Source organism: Scardinius erythrophthalmus (genome assembly GCF_964197995.2).
Source record: "Scardinius erythrophthalmus genome assembly, chromosome: 20".
NCBI lineage: Eukaryota > Metazoa > Chordata > Actinopteri > Cypriniformes > Leuciscidae > Scardinius > Scardinius erythrophthalmus.
In genome coordinates, this window is record NC_138240.1 from 12,466,002 (window position 1) to 12,486,093 (window position 20,092).

Consider the following 20,092-nt stretch of genomic DNA (forward strand, 5'->3'; position numbering starts at 1 on the left):
TTTGTAAGTAGCATGTTTGAGTAATGATGAGTATCTGGGTCTAAGCATTACTATATGATTAAAATGTACAGCGAGATGGTCACTTGTCCAACTAACCACACAAAATGAATCTGCTCAGATGTCTGGTTAAAAATTCTAAAACTTAAATCTAGATAAAAACATTACAACTACAGTACCGATGGGAAGATTTTTACTGACTCTCTTTATTAAAATGTTATATTTTCAATAGCCAAATTCCCTGCGCAAGTCACGCGCAATCTTTGATCATATTCCAAAGTAGGGATTCATTATAATGTAGCCTCAAGATATGAGATAAGAGACGAGGAAACACAAATGATTAGTAACCTTCATTTTTCATGTGACAGACGCATTGAACGAATCGTTCATGAATGACCCATAGCTAATTAAAATGCAGACCTTTGACTTCAGCTTGGCTGCTGTGGTGGATGAATGCGGTTTTCCACAAAAATCTTGTTTGTGTGTGTCAGGGTCAGGAGGAACATCTGCATCAGTATAATAATCACACATACAGTACATCAAACATGAAAGGACTCGAGCTGTAATTATGCTGGAATAATGCACAGACAGTTTGCACCCACAGTTGCCAGCGCTTGCACGTACACCCACTCGCCCACTTCATTTCCCCCACCCGTGTGTCCAATACACAGCCTTAATAATGAGAGGCAGCGAATCTCTGGTGTCCAGCTCTCAACAGCTCCTGATTTAATCAGAGAGAGAGACACACAGAGAAATTATTTCGTAACAAACTGTAAAATTACATTGAGTAATCAATTAAATTGATTGTTGTTCTTTTATACTGGTTCACTGGTTAATGGAAACAGATGAAAATTACACGCTCATCTACAGTATACCTTTCTTTTACTTTCATATACATTTGAAAAACACATTATCAGGCATGACAATGCAAAATGTATTTGCGTTTATGAGTGCTTTCTTTTAGAATGGCTTCTTCACTTAAAACATGTGCTCTTCCCTAACAGGATTCATTTACTGGCTAAGTGGATGAATATATTATTGCTTTTTGTTTTCAGTCCTTCCTTTTATAGCCCAATTTTGCTTCCGCCCTGAGAAACACACACACACAAACAGGGGAATAACATGTAATCTTAAAATATGACCTGATTTCCAAATCCAATCATTTTACTTATCAGTTACAGTGGGGTGAAAAATCTGAGACCAAAAGTGAAAATGCTTAACTTAAATTATATATCATTTATATAATAATTTATATTATCATCATAACTTTATCTATAAACACATTTTTCAAATTGAAATTTTCAGAGTGGTCTCAGACTTTTGTACATTTTGACTTTTGAGTCTTTTTATTGGAATCCTAAAATGTCCTTGACCAAAAATGCTACTTTTACCTCAATCCTAAGCTACAGGAAAAATATAAAGAGATGCAGAGATAAGGTATGTGCGTTTTGAGAGCAACACAATTAAATGCTACAGGGAAACATGCAATATACAATGACTTCAACCGCATGTTGACGCAATGCTCCTGAGACAATTGAGCCTTCAACCTGAACTTTTTTTTTATTATTTCCTCTGACTTTCCTCCTGAACCCCTGCTTGTCAGAATCAATACACAGTCTTAGTAACACACTAGCTGAGCATTATTAACATAAAAGGGCAATTTATATTGTGTGGATCAGTTGTTTCTAAAAACACACACACAAAAAAAAAAAAAAAAAGACCTTGTAAATAAAACCTAACTAGGAGTTTCTTTTGGTAGTTTGTTGGAAATGAAAACTGGAATACCAGAAGCTGGGGGGTTGGAGCCTGAAAGGAGTTTTTGAGGTCATTACATCCAGCTGAGCACAGATGGAAACATCATGTAAATATTTCACTTAATGATCATCTAAAGATCAAACATGCTTTCACTGCGCACCAGAATCTGATCTAGAGTCTGCTCACGTGGCTGAGAGAGATGCAACAAAATGAACAAATGTGTTTCTGAGTGGGTCATAAACCACGTGGAGTTGGATGTGAGGATCATCTCACTCATATTTGCGGACAAAAGTACCATGAACCTTTTAATGGCGATCTAAACCATTTAAAATAGACCTTACTAATGAGTAAATATTTTTAACACTGTTTTTAACCCTAGCAAAAATGTATCCTAGTGTATTCTGCATCACTGTACAACATGATTTACTCAACTAAAACATATTTCAGTATGAACATCCTTAAATTAGATGCAATTATTGTTTTAAAGCAGCCAGTTTCTAATATGAAAACAATAAGCTTTAAGTTAAAACAATAATCTGAATTAAAATCAATCTTAGCCTTTTGAAATCCATATTCATGTACGACTGTTAATAAGAAGTGTACAGTATGTGAAAAAGCTTGCATCACCTGATATTTCAGTTTGGATTTGCTTTGATGTTCAGTCTTTGCTCCCAAGATTCATCTTGCTGAAGAAAATTCAGAATTTTTTTTATTAACTTTGTGGCACATCAAACATTCACCAGCTTTTGTTCAAAGTTATACACAAAATTAAAAACTATATTTCCTTGTGCCATTTTGCTAAGTAAAAATTATATATTTGCTTCCTTAATCCAAGCGCAGTCTCTTTCTAATAAATTTATGCATGAAAATAAATGAGAATTACAATTTGCTCTTGGGCAATAAGAGATATTAGATATCACAAAACTATCATTCCAGTGCATATGTCTATTGTAAAGGGAGACAACACTGTCAGCTGTAGATATATACAAACAATCCCACTCATTACCGTGTGCTCACTGAATGCTCTTTTGTTCAAGCTAATATGTAGACTATGCTTCAGGCCCATGCTTGAAGTAATGGAATACCAGCGCTTCTCTAATTAGGCTTGAGCCTGATTATTAGAGGCCTAATTAAAGATATTTTGTATGCCTTTTTATGAAGCTCAGTATGTTTAAGATTCAGCAAAAGCCTTGGGTAAACACCTGAAGCTGAATAACCAGAAACCCTTTATGTACGGAAAAACTGAGAGATACTGAGAAGTTCAAGAGAAAGACTGTTTCAACTATGAGGGGACGACTTAAATTCAGTACAATTTAAAATCAACATTTGTGGCATGAAGTTGATTAGCACAAAAATCTGCAAGGCACTTAAACTGAAAGTGAATGAGTCCACAATCCATAAACATTCAAACACTTGCTGTTTAAACAGCAGTGGGGAAAGTTACTTTTTTAAAAGTAATGCATTACAATATTGCGTTACCCTAAAAAAAAACTACTAATAAAAAGTAACATGTTACGTTTCTGGGCTAGGTTTGCTAGTTTGCTTTTTAATAACAAAAAACAAACTAAAGTTCTATTTTTGGCAAATGTAAAGGCCCCTTTACACCAAAAGTGAAATGAATAAGCCTCAGGCTGAAGAATATGCAAATTCACGCCTGTACAGCAGAAGGTGCAGCTCAAACAAACTGCCATTCTGGATTGCAGAAGGAAGTTCAATACTACAACTACAATAATCATCATGTTCACACACACGCACACAACGCCTCTGTACTTACTTCAATTTCTCTCAACATGAGGACAGGAAAGCTGTCAGTCAATAAATAGGGAAACAAAGTAACTTGTGTTACTTATTTGAAAAAGTAACTCAGATATTGTTGTCTGATTACGTTACTTTTAATGCGTTACCCCAACACTATTCAACAGTATAACTACAAGACATAATACAAGTGTTAACAGGATTTGTATTTTTGTCACACGTTTTTGTAGCGTGAAAAAAAAAATCACTTATTAACTTTTTCTGTGTAAAGTTATATGCAATTTAACAACTTTGTTGCCATGACCACAGTTACCATGCCATAAACTCTAAAATGACTGGAGAATCCATGCATTTCTGATTATATATAACCTATAACTGCAACCTAATTTCTTGTCATTCCCACTTCATGTGTCAGTGTGACTTTATATCCCTTAATTGCAACTTTCTCATGATTTCAACTTTATATCTCACACATTGTGAGCTATAAAGTCACATTTATGAGAAACAAAGGAGCATTTTTTGACTTCATATCTCACAGTGTTACTTTAGATTTCCTATTTTAAACTTTATCTGACAGCTTTTTATTTTTCACTCTGGTGCTGAAACAGATTTCCATATAATCATAAGTGCTTAGTCAAAACCCCAAGTTTTGGTTTGGTAATATCATCATTGGTATGCAAATAGAAGTCTTACTACAGTCAAGAAGCGGTAACTGTAATTAGTGCTATGAGCAGTAATTAGGACTATATGGCGGTCTCCTCTCTGTCTGAGCCCAGACTTATTTGATTATAGGTGAATTAGAGTACATTTCCCAAAAAACAATGTGTTGCTGCCTGTTTATGATGTTGTGACTTTATTTGCTAACTGCCCTTACTATCATGCACTTACTTGCAATTATCATGCAATTATCTGAGTGCTTCTCAAAGGGAGCAAACAAACAAAATGCATACAGATCAGATCGTCTGAAGAGTGGTGACATCAGCATCTTTACAATAGGAATACTGATGTGTTTCTGCCTTTGTGCCGGAGACTCTGTGACAGAAATGACAAGCTGTTGTCAGTGGACACTGCTGGGAAAGAATAAAAAGAGATATGTATCCAGCATTGTTTTCCTTGTGTGCACATCTTCTACATTATAGCTGTGTGAAGCTTTAGGCAGAAAATCACCAAGGCCAGAAACTTTTCTAAAGAAATGAATGCTCAAATTGCGATTTGTACACGAACACAGAAATATTTTCAAGGTATTTCATTTGGTGTTGATCCTTTTAAATTATTCATCTACTCAGGCCTCTGAAAGCCTGGCTTCAGATGATATGATGTAACATACCATTTGAAAGCTTCAAAACTTAAATACACTTCTTAGAACAGCTGAATTTAAAGTACCGTTGTCAGTACAGAACACTTCCTACAAGTATAGATTTGCAGTACTATCTCTACTGTTGCATAAAGTACTACAGCTCATTTTCTCCTGCGTGTCATCATCAAGATATATGTGTGAACAGACAGAGTTTAATTCTGACCTGTCTCTGCATCCAAGCAATGCATTTTCAACCTCCAGCAAACTCAATAAACCACCAGGAATGTACTGTGTACTGTAGGTCCTTTCTTATTCTCCCAAGCCCTCTATAACCAAGGACAAAATACTGAAATGATATAAATCAAAACTCATAAATTGAGCACCAGCACAATTATGAGTAGTTTTTTTTTTTAAGGTGTTGCTGCCCTCACTTGTTGAATCATATGTAGAATATGTCATGCAGAATAAGGCATTAATATGTGCTTTAAGGACTAATAAACAGCCAATATCCTAGTAATATGCATGCTAATAGGTATTTAGTTAATAGTGAGAATTGGACCCTAAAATAAAGTGTTACTGAATTCATGCACGCACACACACACACACACACACACACACACACACACACACACACACACACACACACACACACACACACACACACACACACACACTACATTAATAACAAACTTAAACATTTGCATTCGCAGGACTTGAGGCCTCAGGCAGGCACAGGCCCCAGGCCCTGATCCCTTCGGCCCGAGCCACAATATATCCTTGAATTTACTGATCCTGAATCAAAATAGTACAGATCTAAAGCTCAAAAGGCTACAAATAAGCTCAAACACAGTTAAAACCTCAGAGAGCCCAAATGAAAAAGAGAGTGAGGCACAGCATGTGTCATAGAAAAGACAGTTGTTTGAACACATGCACACACAGCTACAGATATGTGGTTTCCAGGCATTCTCTTTTATTGCTTTCCCCTCAATTGCTCTCTCTTTCTCCTCCACCATGGTGAGGAGTGCCCTCTACAGGCCGGTAAGTATCACAAGGATGGGGAGGAAGGTGATGACGATGACAAAGACGAAAGGAGGAAATTGATGCGTGTTACAAACACGCTCCATATGTTCACCCAGATCTGCTCATTAAGACACCACTGTGTTAACTGCTGCTGAGATAATCTATTCTCTACAAGAGAGAGAGAGACAAGAGTTTAATCCTACGCTCTACCAGTGAGCTGCTCCCTTTAACCTTCGCCTCAACACCTCTCCATCAACCTCACTCTCTCTCCCTCCGTTCAAGACTTCTCAAACTCACACTCTCAAATCCTTTCTCTCTCATTCTCACCCACCAAAAAAAACTATTTCACACCAGCACTCAGAGATATATGTACACTAAAATCTGCCTGACTCTCGGAGCTGGTTAAGCCCTCGTGACGCACCTCGGAGGAAGATGATACATTTTCATTGTGTCTTTGATAGCGTTTCCTACTCCAGCTCGAACGCAAGCGGCAGCAAAGCTTTTCCGAGCAGCACCTAACAACATCAAGGCGCTGTCTCTCTGCGGAGACTGTGCTTTCTGCGTGTCAGAGAAAGCATGCATATACGCTGAAAAACAAAACCTCTCCAAAAAAGCTTGTCAACAGTCTGTAGACAGCGCAGGCCTCTCTGAATAATATCAGAGAGGGAAATCTTCATCCCTTCACAATGCACTTCACCAGTATTGAAATTCGGCCGTGAATTGTTTCATTGGGTGTGCCAAGGTAAGTGAAGGGTGTTTGGAGAAAATTAAAGGGCCTTGAGAGTGATTGCTGACATTTGCTCATTTGTCATTATAAATTATAGAGGGAATGTAGGAGAAAAATTCTGGAATGTAAACTTGGGGTCCAAAAGTATGAGAGCACTAATGAAATTGTTTCTACTGTATTTTTGTAATTTCATAATTTTTTTTCAAAATTATATTATCAGCCAAACTATTTGAGTGAAAGAAGAATTAAAAGCTGAATAGAAAAAATTATCATGAATTTCAGAATTTCTTATTTAGTTTTACTTTTGCCTTAATGACAGTAGCACTCCACAAAACACATTTAGCCATATACCAACTTTTGCATGCAAACTTTTTACCTCTTGATTTTTAATTACTTTAAATTAAACCATATTACCTAAGTTATTTTAAGAACTAGTATTTTTTCTTAAAATGTATGGTAACCATACACTACTGTTAAAATACTGTTTGGGGTCGGTAAGATCATAGTTATGTATACGTAGATGGCACATTCGACCGCTTCAGACACCTCAACACGTCCGTCATCTTGGAGCGGTCAACATTTCAGATGATGTCGTCACTCACAGTAAAAGTCAATTAGTTTTCACAAGATGCCACAACATTGCACAGCCTCTGGTTGAAAAAAAAAAACACAGATCCAAGTTCTCGTAGAAATTGGATAACCTTTCACAGGTGAGAATGTATCGGTTTGTGTTTTACTATGGATTAACTCAATATTACAGGCTTTTAAACTATGGCAACTTTTTAATGTCGTGTTGGCTGACGCCTTCGTCATGTATTGTGTTAGCTTATTAAAATTATTTACTGAAGTCTACTGCAGATATAGAGATTCATACATGCCATTAACTTTGGTTGCAGACCCACAGTCTCTCGAGTGTATCAAGGGTGCATTTATACAGTAATATTATTACAATTTAAAATAGCTGTTTCCGATTTGATTATATTTTGAAATGTAAATGATCCCGGTGATGGCAAATCTGAATTGTCTTGTGTCATATGATCCTTCAGAAATCATTTTAATATGCTGAATTGGTGCTCAAGTATTAACTGTTTTAAACTAAATGAATGCATCCTTCCCAAATAAAAGCACTACTGTATATTTATAGATACCCACAAATAATCTGTTTACAAACTAGCTAGCTCCTACTGAATGACAGCTTAATTTAGGCAAAATTGGCCAATTCCTTGCCAGTTTTATTTATAAATTTAACTTGCATTTTTATTCCTCAAAAAAACAAACAATTAAGACAAATTCTAGTATATTTTCCACTGTAAATTTTCAGTATGTTCTCTCTTTTATGGTCCTTTTTGTGTTTTCCACCTGTCTTCCATATCTGGACTGGTTAGCTGGCAGGTTATTTGGTTGTTGTCAGACTCGGGCAGCTGTAGCTCTAATAGGAGCCAGGAGATTAGTCCACGGATGTTAATAGAAACCCCTTCACAGCTACTGCAAACACACAAACACAAGTGCTGTTTGGCACAGAATGTTGTCATTGATGCAAAGAATCACACTCAAAAATCAGATCTTTTTTTTATTGATGCTAGTACAAAAAATACAGTAAAAAATATAAAGGATGGCTGCATTTTCTTCCCCAAAATTAAGCACTCTATTCTCAGTGAGTGCAAACGTAAACACTTAATAAAATGATTGATCTTACATACACGTCTTGCTTTTTGAAGATCTAGAGCTGAAGTCCTGGGCAAGTGGCCATCAGCTCTCCGCTGCTAATGACACATAACAGCAGGGGTTCAGCGTAAACCATAAACACACACACCAAGAGCGCCGATATGAGCATCAGCTCTACAGAAAATCTCTTCTGTTTCAGCCTTCGGCACCACAGGGTGGCTTTACTCAAGCGCACGTGAGAGATTCCATCTACTCAATGAGCTTTGTCTGCTTATCTATAGAGTATGTTTGCTCTGTACTTCAATACATCTCATGTACTGTAGATTAACTTATCGCACCGTTTAAGCAAAAATACATGTCCATGATGTCCATGATGTGAGTAAATCCACATCAATCCACTGGTTAAAGGTCTGTTAGTGGGCAAAAGCAACAGCTATAATGCTATAATGATGGTGTTGTGTTATCTGTACTGAACCCTAAAACAGTAAGTGTCCTCGTTCTTATCCTGTTTGTCATTGATGAAGATGAGAATCTCTTCCATGCCGGGGTTCTGACTTGGAGCAAAGCGCAGGCCTATGGTGTAGGGTTCTCCTCCCCCAATCTACAACACACACACACACGCACATTAATGCGTATGTATTTGCATATATGCACACACAAAAAAAGCAGCAAAGAATTGCTAAATCAACCAGTATCAGGTCAAACAGGTCTATGTTTATTTATAATGAAGCTGATTCTATACAGTGTTATTAATAGACTATTGCAGAATTTATTAAGCTTTTATTTTTAAAAGTTTTAGTAATTTTCATACTTCAACAAATGTATTTCAGTTAGTTGGCAAGTCAACCTTTTTCATCTGATATGAATATTTTATTTTAGTACAGCTTTTATTTAATTTACTGAAAATGTTTTAGTTAACAAAAATAACACTTATTCCATAATGTCTGCATTCTTCCGTCAAAGATGGAAATAATAAAATACAAGAAGATCAGTACTCATTTTATTTAGTTTGCTGTGCACCTCAGCTTTTGAGTGTGCAAATCATTGTTTTAAAAGAATCATCAAAAGAAAAGTTCAACTTCTGTCATCGTTTACACTTACCATTATATAATTCTAAACCTGTATCACATTCTATTTTCCATAGAACACCAAAAGACATCCATGGATTTTTTTTTTCATGGAATCCATCGATTTTTTTTCAATGGAATAAGTTTCAAGAAGTATATGAAAGGAACACAGAAGTAGAAAAGTAGTCCATGCAACTATATTCTGTTGTCATACGATAGTTTTTTGTGAATTTAGTGCTGTGAACGACTTCTGATTCTTTTATGTTTGTCATTTTGGAGCTTTACAGCCCCGTCCTCATTCACTTTCATTTCATTGAAAAGACTGGCCAGGATGTTCTTCCACATAAAGAAATAAAGCCATTCGGGTTTAGAACGACACGAGTTTCAGTGGATTATGTGTTTTGGGTGAACTAATTATTTAAGTAGAATTGGAAACGAAACGAAAATCGTTAAATTCCTTACTACTCCCATTGCTTTTCCTGAGCTCCGTTGTGTCAGAAATTGGTTGCACTCCAGTGTTTAGAGAAAGATGAGAGAAATTACTCTCTCTTTGTCTTTATACATTATCTCTAATGGCTGACTAAGACATATGGAACACAGGCGAGGATTTAGTTCATAATCTCCTCAAAAGCACGCATGTATCGATTGTTCTGTTGTCTTTTGGCTCTGCGCCTATTTTACGATGACACAGTTGTTATTTCTTGAAGAGGAAAAAAAGCAACATCTTCAGTCACATTTTTCAAAAATATAGACCCCATAAATCCAGCGCGAGAGAAGATAATTGAAGCTGTGTTGACTAGCAAGAAAATGGAACAGGCCATTTCCTTTCTTTATGAGCTTTACAGCTTTTATTTGACACTGAGGTATCATTAATCCGTTCTGTTCAATACTGTCACTTGCATATTTCACATTGTTTCGCTATTTATTGCCCAGATATGGGGTGTGAAACTCAATAAACCTTCGCGATCAATAAGGGCACTGAATGATGAAATTAACATTTTAGCCTGTTCTGTTTTACACAGTTTCTGTGCAAAATGATGATCAGGAAAAATTACTTTGAGCCCCCCAAAGCCACACTAATATATCCGAGACACTGTCCCTGTGGCTAACTAATGTTCTCTGTCTCCTTCTGGAGTAATAGCCAACGGTTGTGTATTGATCGCCTAATCAATTAACAGCTTTTAATTGAAGTCTAACGTAGAGCTGTAAGTCCTACACGCATCATTCTGAGCCCTAAAGGTAAGAGATATTGACGTTCCTGGCCTGACTGTGACAATCTCTCTCTTTTCGCCCTTTTTTTTGGACTGCAGCTTTATGGTTTCCTCAGGGGACCGGCATTGCGAGAGTGGCCAGGGCACAAATTGAGTTCTCCAATATACAGAGAACTTCACATGCTGTGAAACGTGTCTAAGAATGACAGTTTAGAGAGACAGAAATTGATTCTTAGACAGAGACATGTCAAGATCCTTCTCCTCTGGGCTCTAGACACCTTTCTGGTGGATGGCGCTTTGACAATATGGTTCTTATTCAATGTTACACAGCACGGCCTCCTAGTAAAGTTGATAGAACAAGAATTAGCTTTGGATTCTCTTACCTGAAATTGCTCCTCTTTAAACTGAAGCAGGTCTGGGCGGTCTGTGCGGAGATTGAATACCCTAGAGGAAGAGTAGGGGTTTGTGAAACTGATTTTCTTATTGCTGCCCTTCCCTCTGTCTACAGGAACGTTGATTTCAAATGCCTGGGGAGATTAAAGCAGATACAAAGAGAAATACTGTAAAATAACTGAAGTAAAAACATCAGGTTTAAATCAATGGCACTGACTTCATGCACTACATCCTATGTCACAGAGCTGAAATTTAACGACCCGTTCAGTTCTTGCCATTCCTCTGCTAAAACTCTACATGTGATGTCACTGTGAACCGTGCCTCACATTTTCACAGCTAAAAGCACAACTTTTGAGAAAAAAAGTGTAAACAAAAATAATAAATACAATTATTTGATTAAAATATAGTAAAGAGTAATATTGTGAAATATTACCATTTTAAATGACTCTTTTCATATATTTAAAATGTAATTAATCATATGACGGCAAAGCTGAATTTTCAACAGCCATTACTTCAGTGTCACATAATCCTTCAGAAATCATTCATAAAACAGTTGTGCTGCTTGATATTTTTGTGGAAAACGTGATATTTTTCAGTATTCTTTAATGAATAGCAAGTTCAAAAGAACAGTGGTGTACACAAATATACATGTCTCTTATTGAGGATGATATACATGTACGATACACAATACACATAAATACACTAAACAACATTGGAGCTCATGGTATATAGTTATTGAAAGGTTAATAAGTTGTCACAAATCAATTTATTTTAGTGAGTGTGGTTTGAACCCTACTGTTGCACTGTATTAATGCATTTTGCTTACTCACCTTGGATATTACAGGCTGTCGGCATGTTATGCACAGCAACCAGGAGGCGAATAGCTGCCGTGTGTCCACATCGACTACATTGAGGTAAAAGAAACGGCTTCCAGGGCGCAGAGCCCTCAGCCCTACGTGGATATCTTGAATTCCCTGAGCAGGAAGAGCAAAAACCTCAACTGGATCCACCTAGAACAGACAAACAGATCTTATGATCATAGAGCTTCAGGCATCAACGACAAAAAAAAAAAAAAAACACTGAAAACCCACACAGCAAAAAGCAACTTCAGGGAACACTCCTCTGCAGAACTTCAGAAAACATGAGGCTGCACCTGAAGCTCATAATGTATAGCTACTTTGCTTCATCATCTTTTCTTGGCACCTGCTGTATAACATTAGCACACGGCCAATTAAACCAAAAGTAAGGTTGCTACGAGCACACAGTGCACTGTTGACAAAGGAGCTGCTGTATTTGCTCTGCTTGCATATTTCGAATAACAGGAAATACACATTTTGAGATTTATGATGCTCGTATAATCCACCTTTCATTATTCATTATTTGCATTAAAGCTCTACTTTCTTTGCTGCAATGTGCTGAACACAAGTTAATGATACTGCTGCGACCCAACAACATCTGACTCCATGCTCTTTACTTATTTCATGAGATCTAAACCTACATATTTTCATACTAGTTGCCCTGCATTTGCTCCACTTTTGATGTGGTAACTGACACAAGTTCAGCAAACGTGTAAGCTAATAAGAGTGACTAAACAATTAAACTGCTATACGGCATACTAAAACCTTCTCTAAATCCATAACCTGTAAAATCACTGATGCTAAATGTCAAATGTAAAAAATAACATTACTTTCTGTGATTAATATAGGCTGTTTAACGTATATACATTTTTTTAATTAAATTGAAATAGACAATTATAATGGGTTTGCATAACTTGTTGTAAGTTTATTTAAAATAAAAGTTATCAGACTGATTTTGTTCTGTAATTGTTAAAAAAAATATATACAAAAACAGCACTGTGAAATTGTAGTTTAGGATTATTAAATGCTAAAAGATTATGACTTTGAAATAAAATGGCAACTGGCTATACTTATAATTTTAAATAGCCTACGTTTATCTACAAATACTGGCCTTGATTGGTAAAAAGTTGACATTAAAGAAACATAATTTGAATTTCCCCTTGTTAATTGTACATTGAATTTGGGGATTGAATGCGTGATTTATGATTACAAATTACAAAATCGCATTAATATGTGCAATTATCTAGTTAAACTTTTAAATAATTTTGAAAGCTCTCAAATAAAACAAATATTCAAAAAATAAAAAATCTAGATAACCTAGCCACCTTACTTACCATCTCATTATTTATTATCATTACTCATTATCATTCTCTCTTTTTAGGAAAAAAGGCCACATAATTCCCCATCAGAGCTCTGTACCCCGATCAGTGTGTTTTACTTTGACCCTGCTATGCGTACCTGAAGCTCGAGGGGAGGCGACGTGTAGCACTTGACCCTGCGAATAACTTGCGTGCCGCGAAGAACCAGCGAATGCCAGCTCAGAGTGCCGCACACACAGCTCAGGTCCATCCTTTGCAGGTAATGCACGTATACCTGCCAGATCTGCACAGGGGAGGCCAGCCAAGGGTCACTGCCATAGAGAGATTGACACAGAAAAAGGACACACAAAAGACACTTTATCACTTTCCTCTTCATATACACTGACACAATAGCAGGACAGGCCTGACAGGCCGCACTTCCCCAGAGAGGGTCACACACATATCTCAAATCTTCAAAAGAGAGATGTTCAGAGAGACTCAAATGTCATCGTTTTTAAATTCATTCATTCACCCTTTCTTTAAGAGCATCCCACGTGCCAGCGGCAGACGTGTTCCCGCAGGAGGTTTGCAGATGTTGATGTTAGTCTGTCTGCCAGGGTTTCTTGAGTTTGACTATATTAAAAATAAAGGACTTTGTGCATGAGCTCTTCACCCTGCCTGAAGGGGCTCAAGCTCAAGGGACAAAATTTCGAGAACGTTCGTTTCTACCGTCCTTGGCTGGTGTGTTGTCCTTAGCAGCAGCTGTTGTGTGTGTGTGTGTGTGGGGGGGGTTCTACGGCTGATTGATTTCCTAGTTATTAAAATTTCTCAAAAACTCAGTTTTGATAAGTTACTGTGTGTGTCTGATGAGCTTGTCTGTTGTTCAATCATTTAAAACCATTAAGTCCATTACGAACTCGCTAATAAGAGTGGATACCAATGCATTTGCTCCGCTGACAAACTACATTTTCATTGTTCCGTGATCAGGAAATATTATACTATTATAATATTTATCATAGTAGATTACAAAAATTAAAACAGGGTTTTGCAAAACCCCTGGGGATTTGTGAGGGAATTGCAGATGGTTTCCGGGCTGAAAAATAAATTAAAATAAACAAATTAAAATAAATTAATATTCTAAAATAAAAACGCCTTAAATTACTAAAATATACATATATGATTTTTTTTTTTTTTTTTTTTTTTTTTACTTTCATGCCATGTGATCATTAAGCAACATCAGAGACCCATAAATTATACCCATAAAAAAATTATTGAAATAGGAGAGTTTGTCAAGTAAAATATTTGAGGTCAAAGGGATTCAGGAATCTCTTAATTAAAATGTTATATAATTATATAATATTACATAAGTTATAATAAGCAAGTGAACTGACTGCTTTTAATTAATACGTGTTGCTGTCACTCTCGCTGGTTCCAGTTCCAGTGAGATATGTGTGATGTGCAGGTTCTAAAATTGTGTTTTTATTCATGTTCACTGATTATGAACTCAGAGATGTCACAGATTTTGATGAATAAATGAATATTATGATCTGATGCAATCAGACAGTAAATGAGACATCCTGATTAAGCAAATGTCATTAATCACACATGAAGGGATTAATCAGGGACCAGGCTTTCACACACATGCACACACACAGCCAAAAACAGAGGTTCGCACACACACACACACCTCTCTGTGCATCTGGAAGAGTGAAAATTAACAGGTTCTCACTCTCCTAAGACGAGTGAACTTTTATGCACACACACATAAGGGAGATGGTGCAAAAGGAGGTGTACATACGTGAAAATGGTAATGAAGAATTTCCTTATCTGTGGACTTGGGCTACCAGGTACTTTCAGGTAAACATCCTGTGGTTCTTCTGGAGTCTAAAATTTCAAAACGTAAGAAAATGAAAGATAAATTCATAATGTTTCATCAGTAATGATTAACTCATCTGACTGATTACTAATATAAATAAATATTAGTAAAAAAAAAAAAAGAAAACTATTAAAGTTTTATACGTAAAATATAAACAAAAATAATAGATTTGAAAGAAAAACATAATATTTTATAAAAAATATAATAATACATATTTTGTGAACAATAAGCACTTGCATGAAAAAATAATTATAAAATAATATTTTATGAAAATATTCAAATAAGTCTTTCATAAATAATACAGTCTTGTATGAAACATAATAATAAAAAAATAGAAAATTATAATAGATTAAAATTACAATATTTTTGTATCAATAATGAATAGCTGATTAATTTTGACAGTTACTAATGTAAAAATTTATATATATATATATATATATTTTTTTTTATAGTATTTTATGAAAAAAAATAGACAAAAATAAATAAAAATATAATAGTCTTGTAACAGGTGTGCAGCCTTGACGTAACAATGAGTCAGCACAAAGCCTCAGACATTAACTAATAACTCAACCCCATTCTGATTGGCTGGCTGCTATTAGGAGTGACTCCTGATTGGCTCACCAGGTTGGTGGTGTGGCAAATGACATTGGGGTCGCTGCAATGCACATGAAGGGTGGCGGAACCATCTGTGAGCAAGTGCAAAAGGAGACAGAGCACAAATGAGGTCTTTAGTTCAGGACTAATAGCAGACACTGAAGTGTGTTTGTGAGTGCATGTTTATGTATGTGCGCGCACAGCGGCAGAGATGTTTGTAATGAGCAGCACCTGCTGTGTCGTCCCAGGCTGCAGGCAGGCGAATGGCCTTCTTTAGGAAGGTGAGTTCAGGATGGTAGAAACGGAAGGTCTGGTCCACCACATGTGGCGTCGGTTCAACATCCACCTGGCAGATCGCCAGAGGCTTTCTGTCTTCCCCACGGAACAACACCTGTAAGACAAGCAGATCGGTTGCAAGCTACACACATTTTGAATGGTATTCCTGCAAAATGCTAACAGGAGAACTAAGTCTACTGGAATGTTCTGGGTTCACAGCAAGTTAAACTGACAGATATTGACCGCATCAGCGACATGCTGTCAATTACCACAGACAGTAATTTTCTCCCACAGTATGTAAAAACAAAATTGCATGTTCTGGTACAGTAATCCACTTACAATGGATGTATATGGGGCAAGGCATTGTAGATGGTCTAAAAGCATAAATGTCTATCTTACATTGTTTTATGCATATAATATGTATATATTTTTATTATATGATATATACTTTTATTTTACATCAAATATTATGCAATAAAGATTTATGCAAAAAAAATCTTATGGATAAACTTTCAAAAATGTTTGTAATATTTGTCCTGAGGCAATGCCTTGCCCCACTGACAGTGAACAAAACTTGAACTGAACTGAGTTAAATTACAGCACTACTGGGCTGCTTACAACTGAATTGAACTCGATTTATAATTGATGAATTTTGCTCAGTAATTGAACTGAACTTAGCCAACACTGACCTGAGCTGAATGACACTCTTGTCTTTTTAGAGCTGCTTTACTGTAGAATTAAAATTAGCCTCATATTTGATGAAGTTCTTCATTTAGCATCATTCAGTTCATAATTCAGCATAATTGATTCTGTTATTTTCTTGTTTATTGTTGTGAAGATGCTTTGAAACAATCTGTATTGTATAAAGCGCTATCTAAATAAAGTTGACTTTTTCAAACTATTGAACGAAATTGAACTTGCAACTCGTGAGATTTCTTTGTAGTATAGCACCAAACCAGCATAAACCACTCTGAACCAATATGATGGTGTAAGCTGCTCTTTTCAGCAGAGGTGGTCAAGGTCTACCAATAAGTGACAGACCTATCTGAAATCATTCCACACTGAATGAACAGCACTGACAGTATGTACTGCGATATCAAGTACCTTGAGTCATCTGCAGTCTGAGTGCATAACCTCTCTCGCGTGAGATACAGTCAAGCTGGCTGTCAGATTCACAGCCCAAGACAACCCATTGACACTCCTCTGGAGGTGATATCAGTTTGTGCACAGCAATGTTTGACCCCAACTGACCTAAAAATGATATGGGAGTTTTGTGTGTGGATGTGTGTGTGTGCCAGCAATACTGCAGGGCATCAGTCTCTCTAAGCTACATATGGCATCAACTGCCCAAAGGCACAATAAACCATAATGCCATAGAATAGCTCTTCAACCCACACACAGACTTGCTTCACAGTTTAAAGGTAGAGTAAACAATTTGTTTCATAAACACTTTTTGTTATTCTGGTTGAAACTCTCTTCACATCCTGATAGCAATCAATGATAGAAGTGGTCCTACCTTCCTGTCAGTGGAACTGTTCTCGTCTTCAGACTCGGATTTATGTTTCTAAGACAACACTATCAACGCTGAAATTAATCTGCAGCAGTCAGGTGGTGCAAATATGCATAAACATATACAAATGTAAAGATAGGTAATGATTAGAATCAGATGGAATATTTTTGTATTTTATGAATATAATATAATATAATTTAATATACTGTTCAAAAGGTGGGTGTCAATAGGATTTTTTCTTAAATAAATGAATACTTTTATTCAACAAGGATGAATTAAATTGATGAAATGTAACAGTAAAGACTTACATTTCAAATAAATGCTGTTCTTTTTTCTTTCTAAATTTATCAAAAATATTAAGCAACAACTGTTTTCAACATTAATAATAATAATCAGAAAAGTTTCTTGAGCATCAAATCAGCATTTTAGAATGATTTCTAAAGGATCATGTGACTCATGTGAGCAATTATGCTGAAGTAATTCAGTTTTGCCATCACAGGAATAAATGACATTTTAAAATATACTTAAATACAAGACAGTTATTTTAAATTAATAATATTTCACAATATTACTGATTTACTATATTAGTAAATATATATATTATATATATAATATATATATATATACTATAATATATAATATATATTACTACCGACTCCATACTTTGATATAATATACTGTGCATACAATAATATATATATACACAGTATACTTTTATTCTACTTCCACAGAAATGGAATAAGCAGTTAATCTCCTTATCTGTAATACTGCGTGTCAAATGTTGGGCAAAACTACCAAGAACATTTGCAATTACATGAACGCCTAATCATATTGAAACTGGAGGTCTTTGTGTTCACCATGCACTGTTTATCCTTGTTAATGCTTTCATGTGAGTGTGACGTGAGTCATCACAAACAATGTGTGCACATCTCAGAAACAGAGAAATAAAAAGTGTATTTCTATATTTGCTTAATCCTTTATTTGGGTGTCAAAAAATTATTGGAATTTGAAGGGCACAATAATCACAGTTAGATCAAATAATTGTTATAGGCCTACGCAGAGCTGAGAGTACTGGTATCTGAAACCATTAATTCACCAAAATATTTAATACAACATGTAGGGGTGGCGGAAGTGTAGAGATATGAGAATGATGCGCGAATTCTGTGAAAATCTCCAGGGCGGGTGTTAGTGCTGGGCGGTTTACCGGTTCATACCGAATACCGGTGTTTATTTTTGTTACGATATGAATTTTTAATATACCGCAAAACCGGTGTATGTCGCTTTAATCGGAACGCGGCGCTGCGCGACACAGTCTCACCCCTCATTTACAACACACGTCTGCGGCGCATTACAGCTGCGACAAGGTTTTATTCCGTCCTCCACGTGGTGCGTCAAAATAGACCAGGCGCCTATATTTAGCGAAGCGGCGCGGAGAGCCGCTTCTGGGAAGCTTCGATCTGAAACACAAGCATTGACTAGAATGGGCACGAGACGTGTGGGGGTGAGAGTCTTTTTTTCTTGCGGCGCGCGTTTTTATACTGTATTAACGTATCTGAAGTGAACTGACGGTCTTAAGAAAAGTTTCTTTGTTATTACGATTGAATCTTTCTTTATCTTTCCTGATAAAGCAGTGTTTATGAGCGTTGCTGCTTTGTGTACAGCCGTTACCGGGGAAACCACTGTTTCTGCCGCTCCTAAAGCGCGTCCTGCTGGCACCTCTTTGTAAACAGCCTTGCAAACCTGTATTATTAATATTAGTGTGGATTTTTTCTATAATATTCACTCATGACAATAAAATAGGGCATTATAAGTAAATCTACTGCACTATTTCCTCTCTCACTCAGTAGAAAATGTGGTAAACACCCATCATGCTTGAGAAAAAAAAAAAAACACAAAAAAACCGGTAAAAACCGTGAAACCGGTATAATTTAGAAAAAAACCGTGATGTTGATTTTTGGTCAAACCGCCCAGCACTAGCGGGTGTTAAGAATTGGTGTGGACCTGGACCTGGAGTTGATCAATGTTTCTCATTAACAGACTTATGATATTAATCAAATGTAAGTAATAATATTGGCAGGTTAATATGAAATGCATTTGCTTATTCAGGTCAAGTCTCAAACACACAGTTAAAAATGAAAAGCTTATTAATGGGATAACTCAATGTAAGATGTGATCAAGAGTCATCTCTTTATCTAAATTAAGCAGGTTTCTCTTGGAAAAAAAGCAGATCTAATCATTTGGAGATTTCAGTATTTACATAATCAAGTAGACAGGTGCCGTACTTGCCTAAAAATACATACAGCAACACAAAAACAAGTAACTTCAGTCTGTTTTTTTTTTTTTTTTTTTGTAAGAGTGCATCAGTTACATTCAGTGTTACTGTTGTTGAACAAGTCGTGTTTTCAGTCTGGATTGTAGGAGCCACTGCAGAAGTGCCGGCCCACTTCTCTGTCTGAACAACTACTAATCAGGCTGTATAGAAAGAGTTTGTGTTTGTGTGTGTGCTCAGCAGTACAGTGAGCGCTAAGCTCTTACCTTGATGGATTTGGCTTGAATTGTATTGGACAGATGTTTCTGAGCCATCTGTGGACTTCTTGAAATCTTTAAGCTTTCAGTATCCTGCAATATGACAGCAGAGTCATCATAAACTGTGCGCTATTCAGTGAGAGAACAATCACATTGAAATAATGTCATTACGGAATGGGAAAAGATTGTATGGACAGGTCTGTTTAGGCTGTCTGGAAGAGGCTGTTTTTAATCCATTTTATTATTGCTAATGCTTTGAGTCAATTTA

The 20,092-nt window shown here is 36.3% G+C and overlaps 1 protein-coding gene across 1 annotated transcript in view; it reads right to left on the bottom strand.

Annotated features, from left to right (window-relative positions):
* Positions 1 to 8,109: 8,109 nt before the first annotated feature.
* nphp4 (nephronophthisis 4) overlaps positions 8,110 to 20,092 on the bottom strand; it is a gene marked incomplete at its 5' end in the record, with an annotated part of 186,049 nt that continues 174,066 nt past the window's right edge. Inside the window, 8 exons of the mRNA XM_081348752.1 lie at positions 8,110 to 8,817; positions 10,878 to 11,021; positions 11,718 to 11,897; positions 13,203 to 13,374; positions 14,841 to 14,926; positions 15,540 to 15,604; positions 15,744 to 15,903; positions 19,834 to 19,917. Coding sequence (XP_081204878.1) covers positions 8,677 to 8,817; positions 10,878 to 11,021; positions 11,718 to 11,897; positions 13,203 to 13,374; positions 14,841 to 14,926; positions 15,540 to 15,604; positions 15,744 to 15,903; positions 19,834 to 19,917 — 1,032 coding nt within the window. The 3' untranslated portion in view covers positions 8,110 to 8,676. The remainder of the gene's footprint in view (positions 8,818 to 10,877; positions 11,022 to 11,717; positions 11,898 to 13,202; positions 13,375 to 14,840; positions 14,927 to 15,539; positions 15,605 to 15,743; positions 15,904 to 19,833; positions 19,918 to 20,092) is intronic.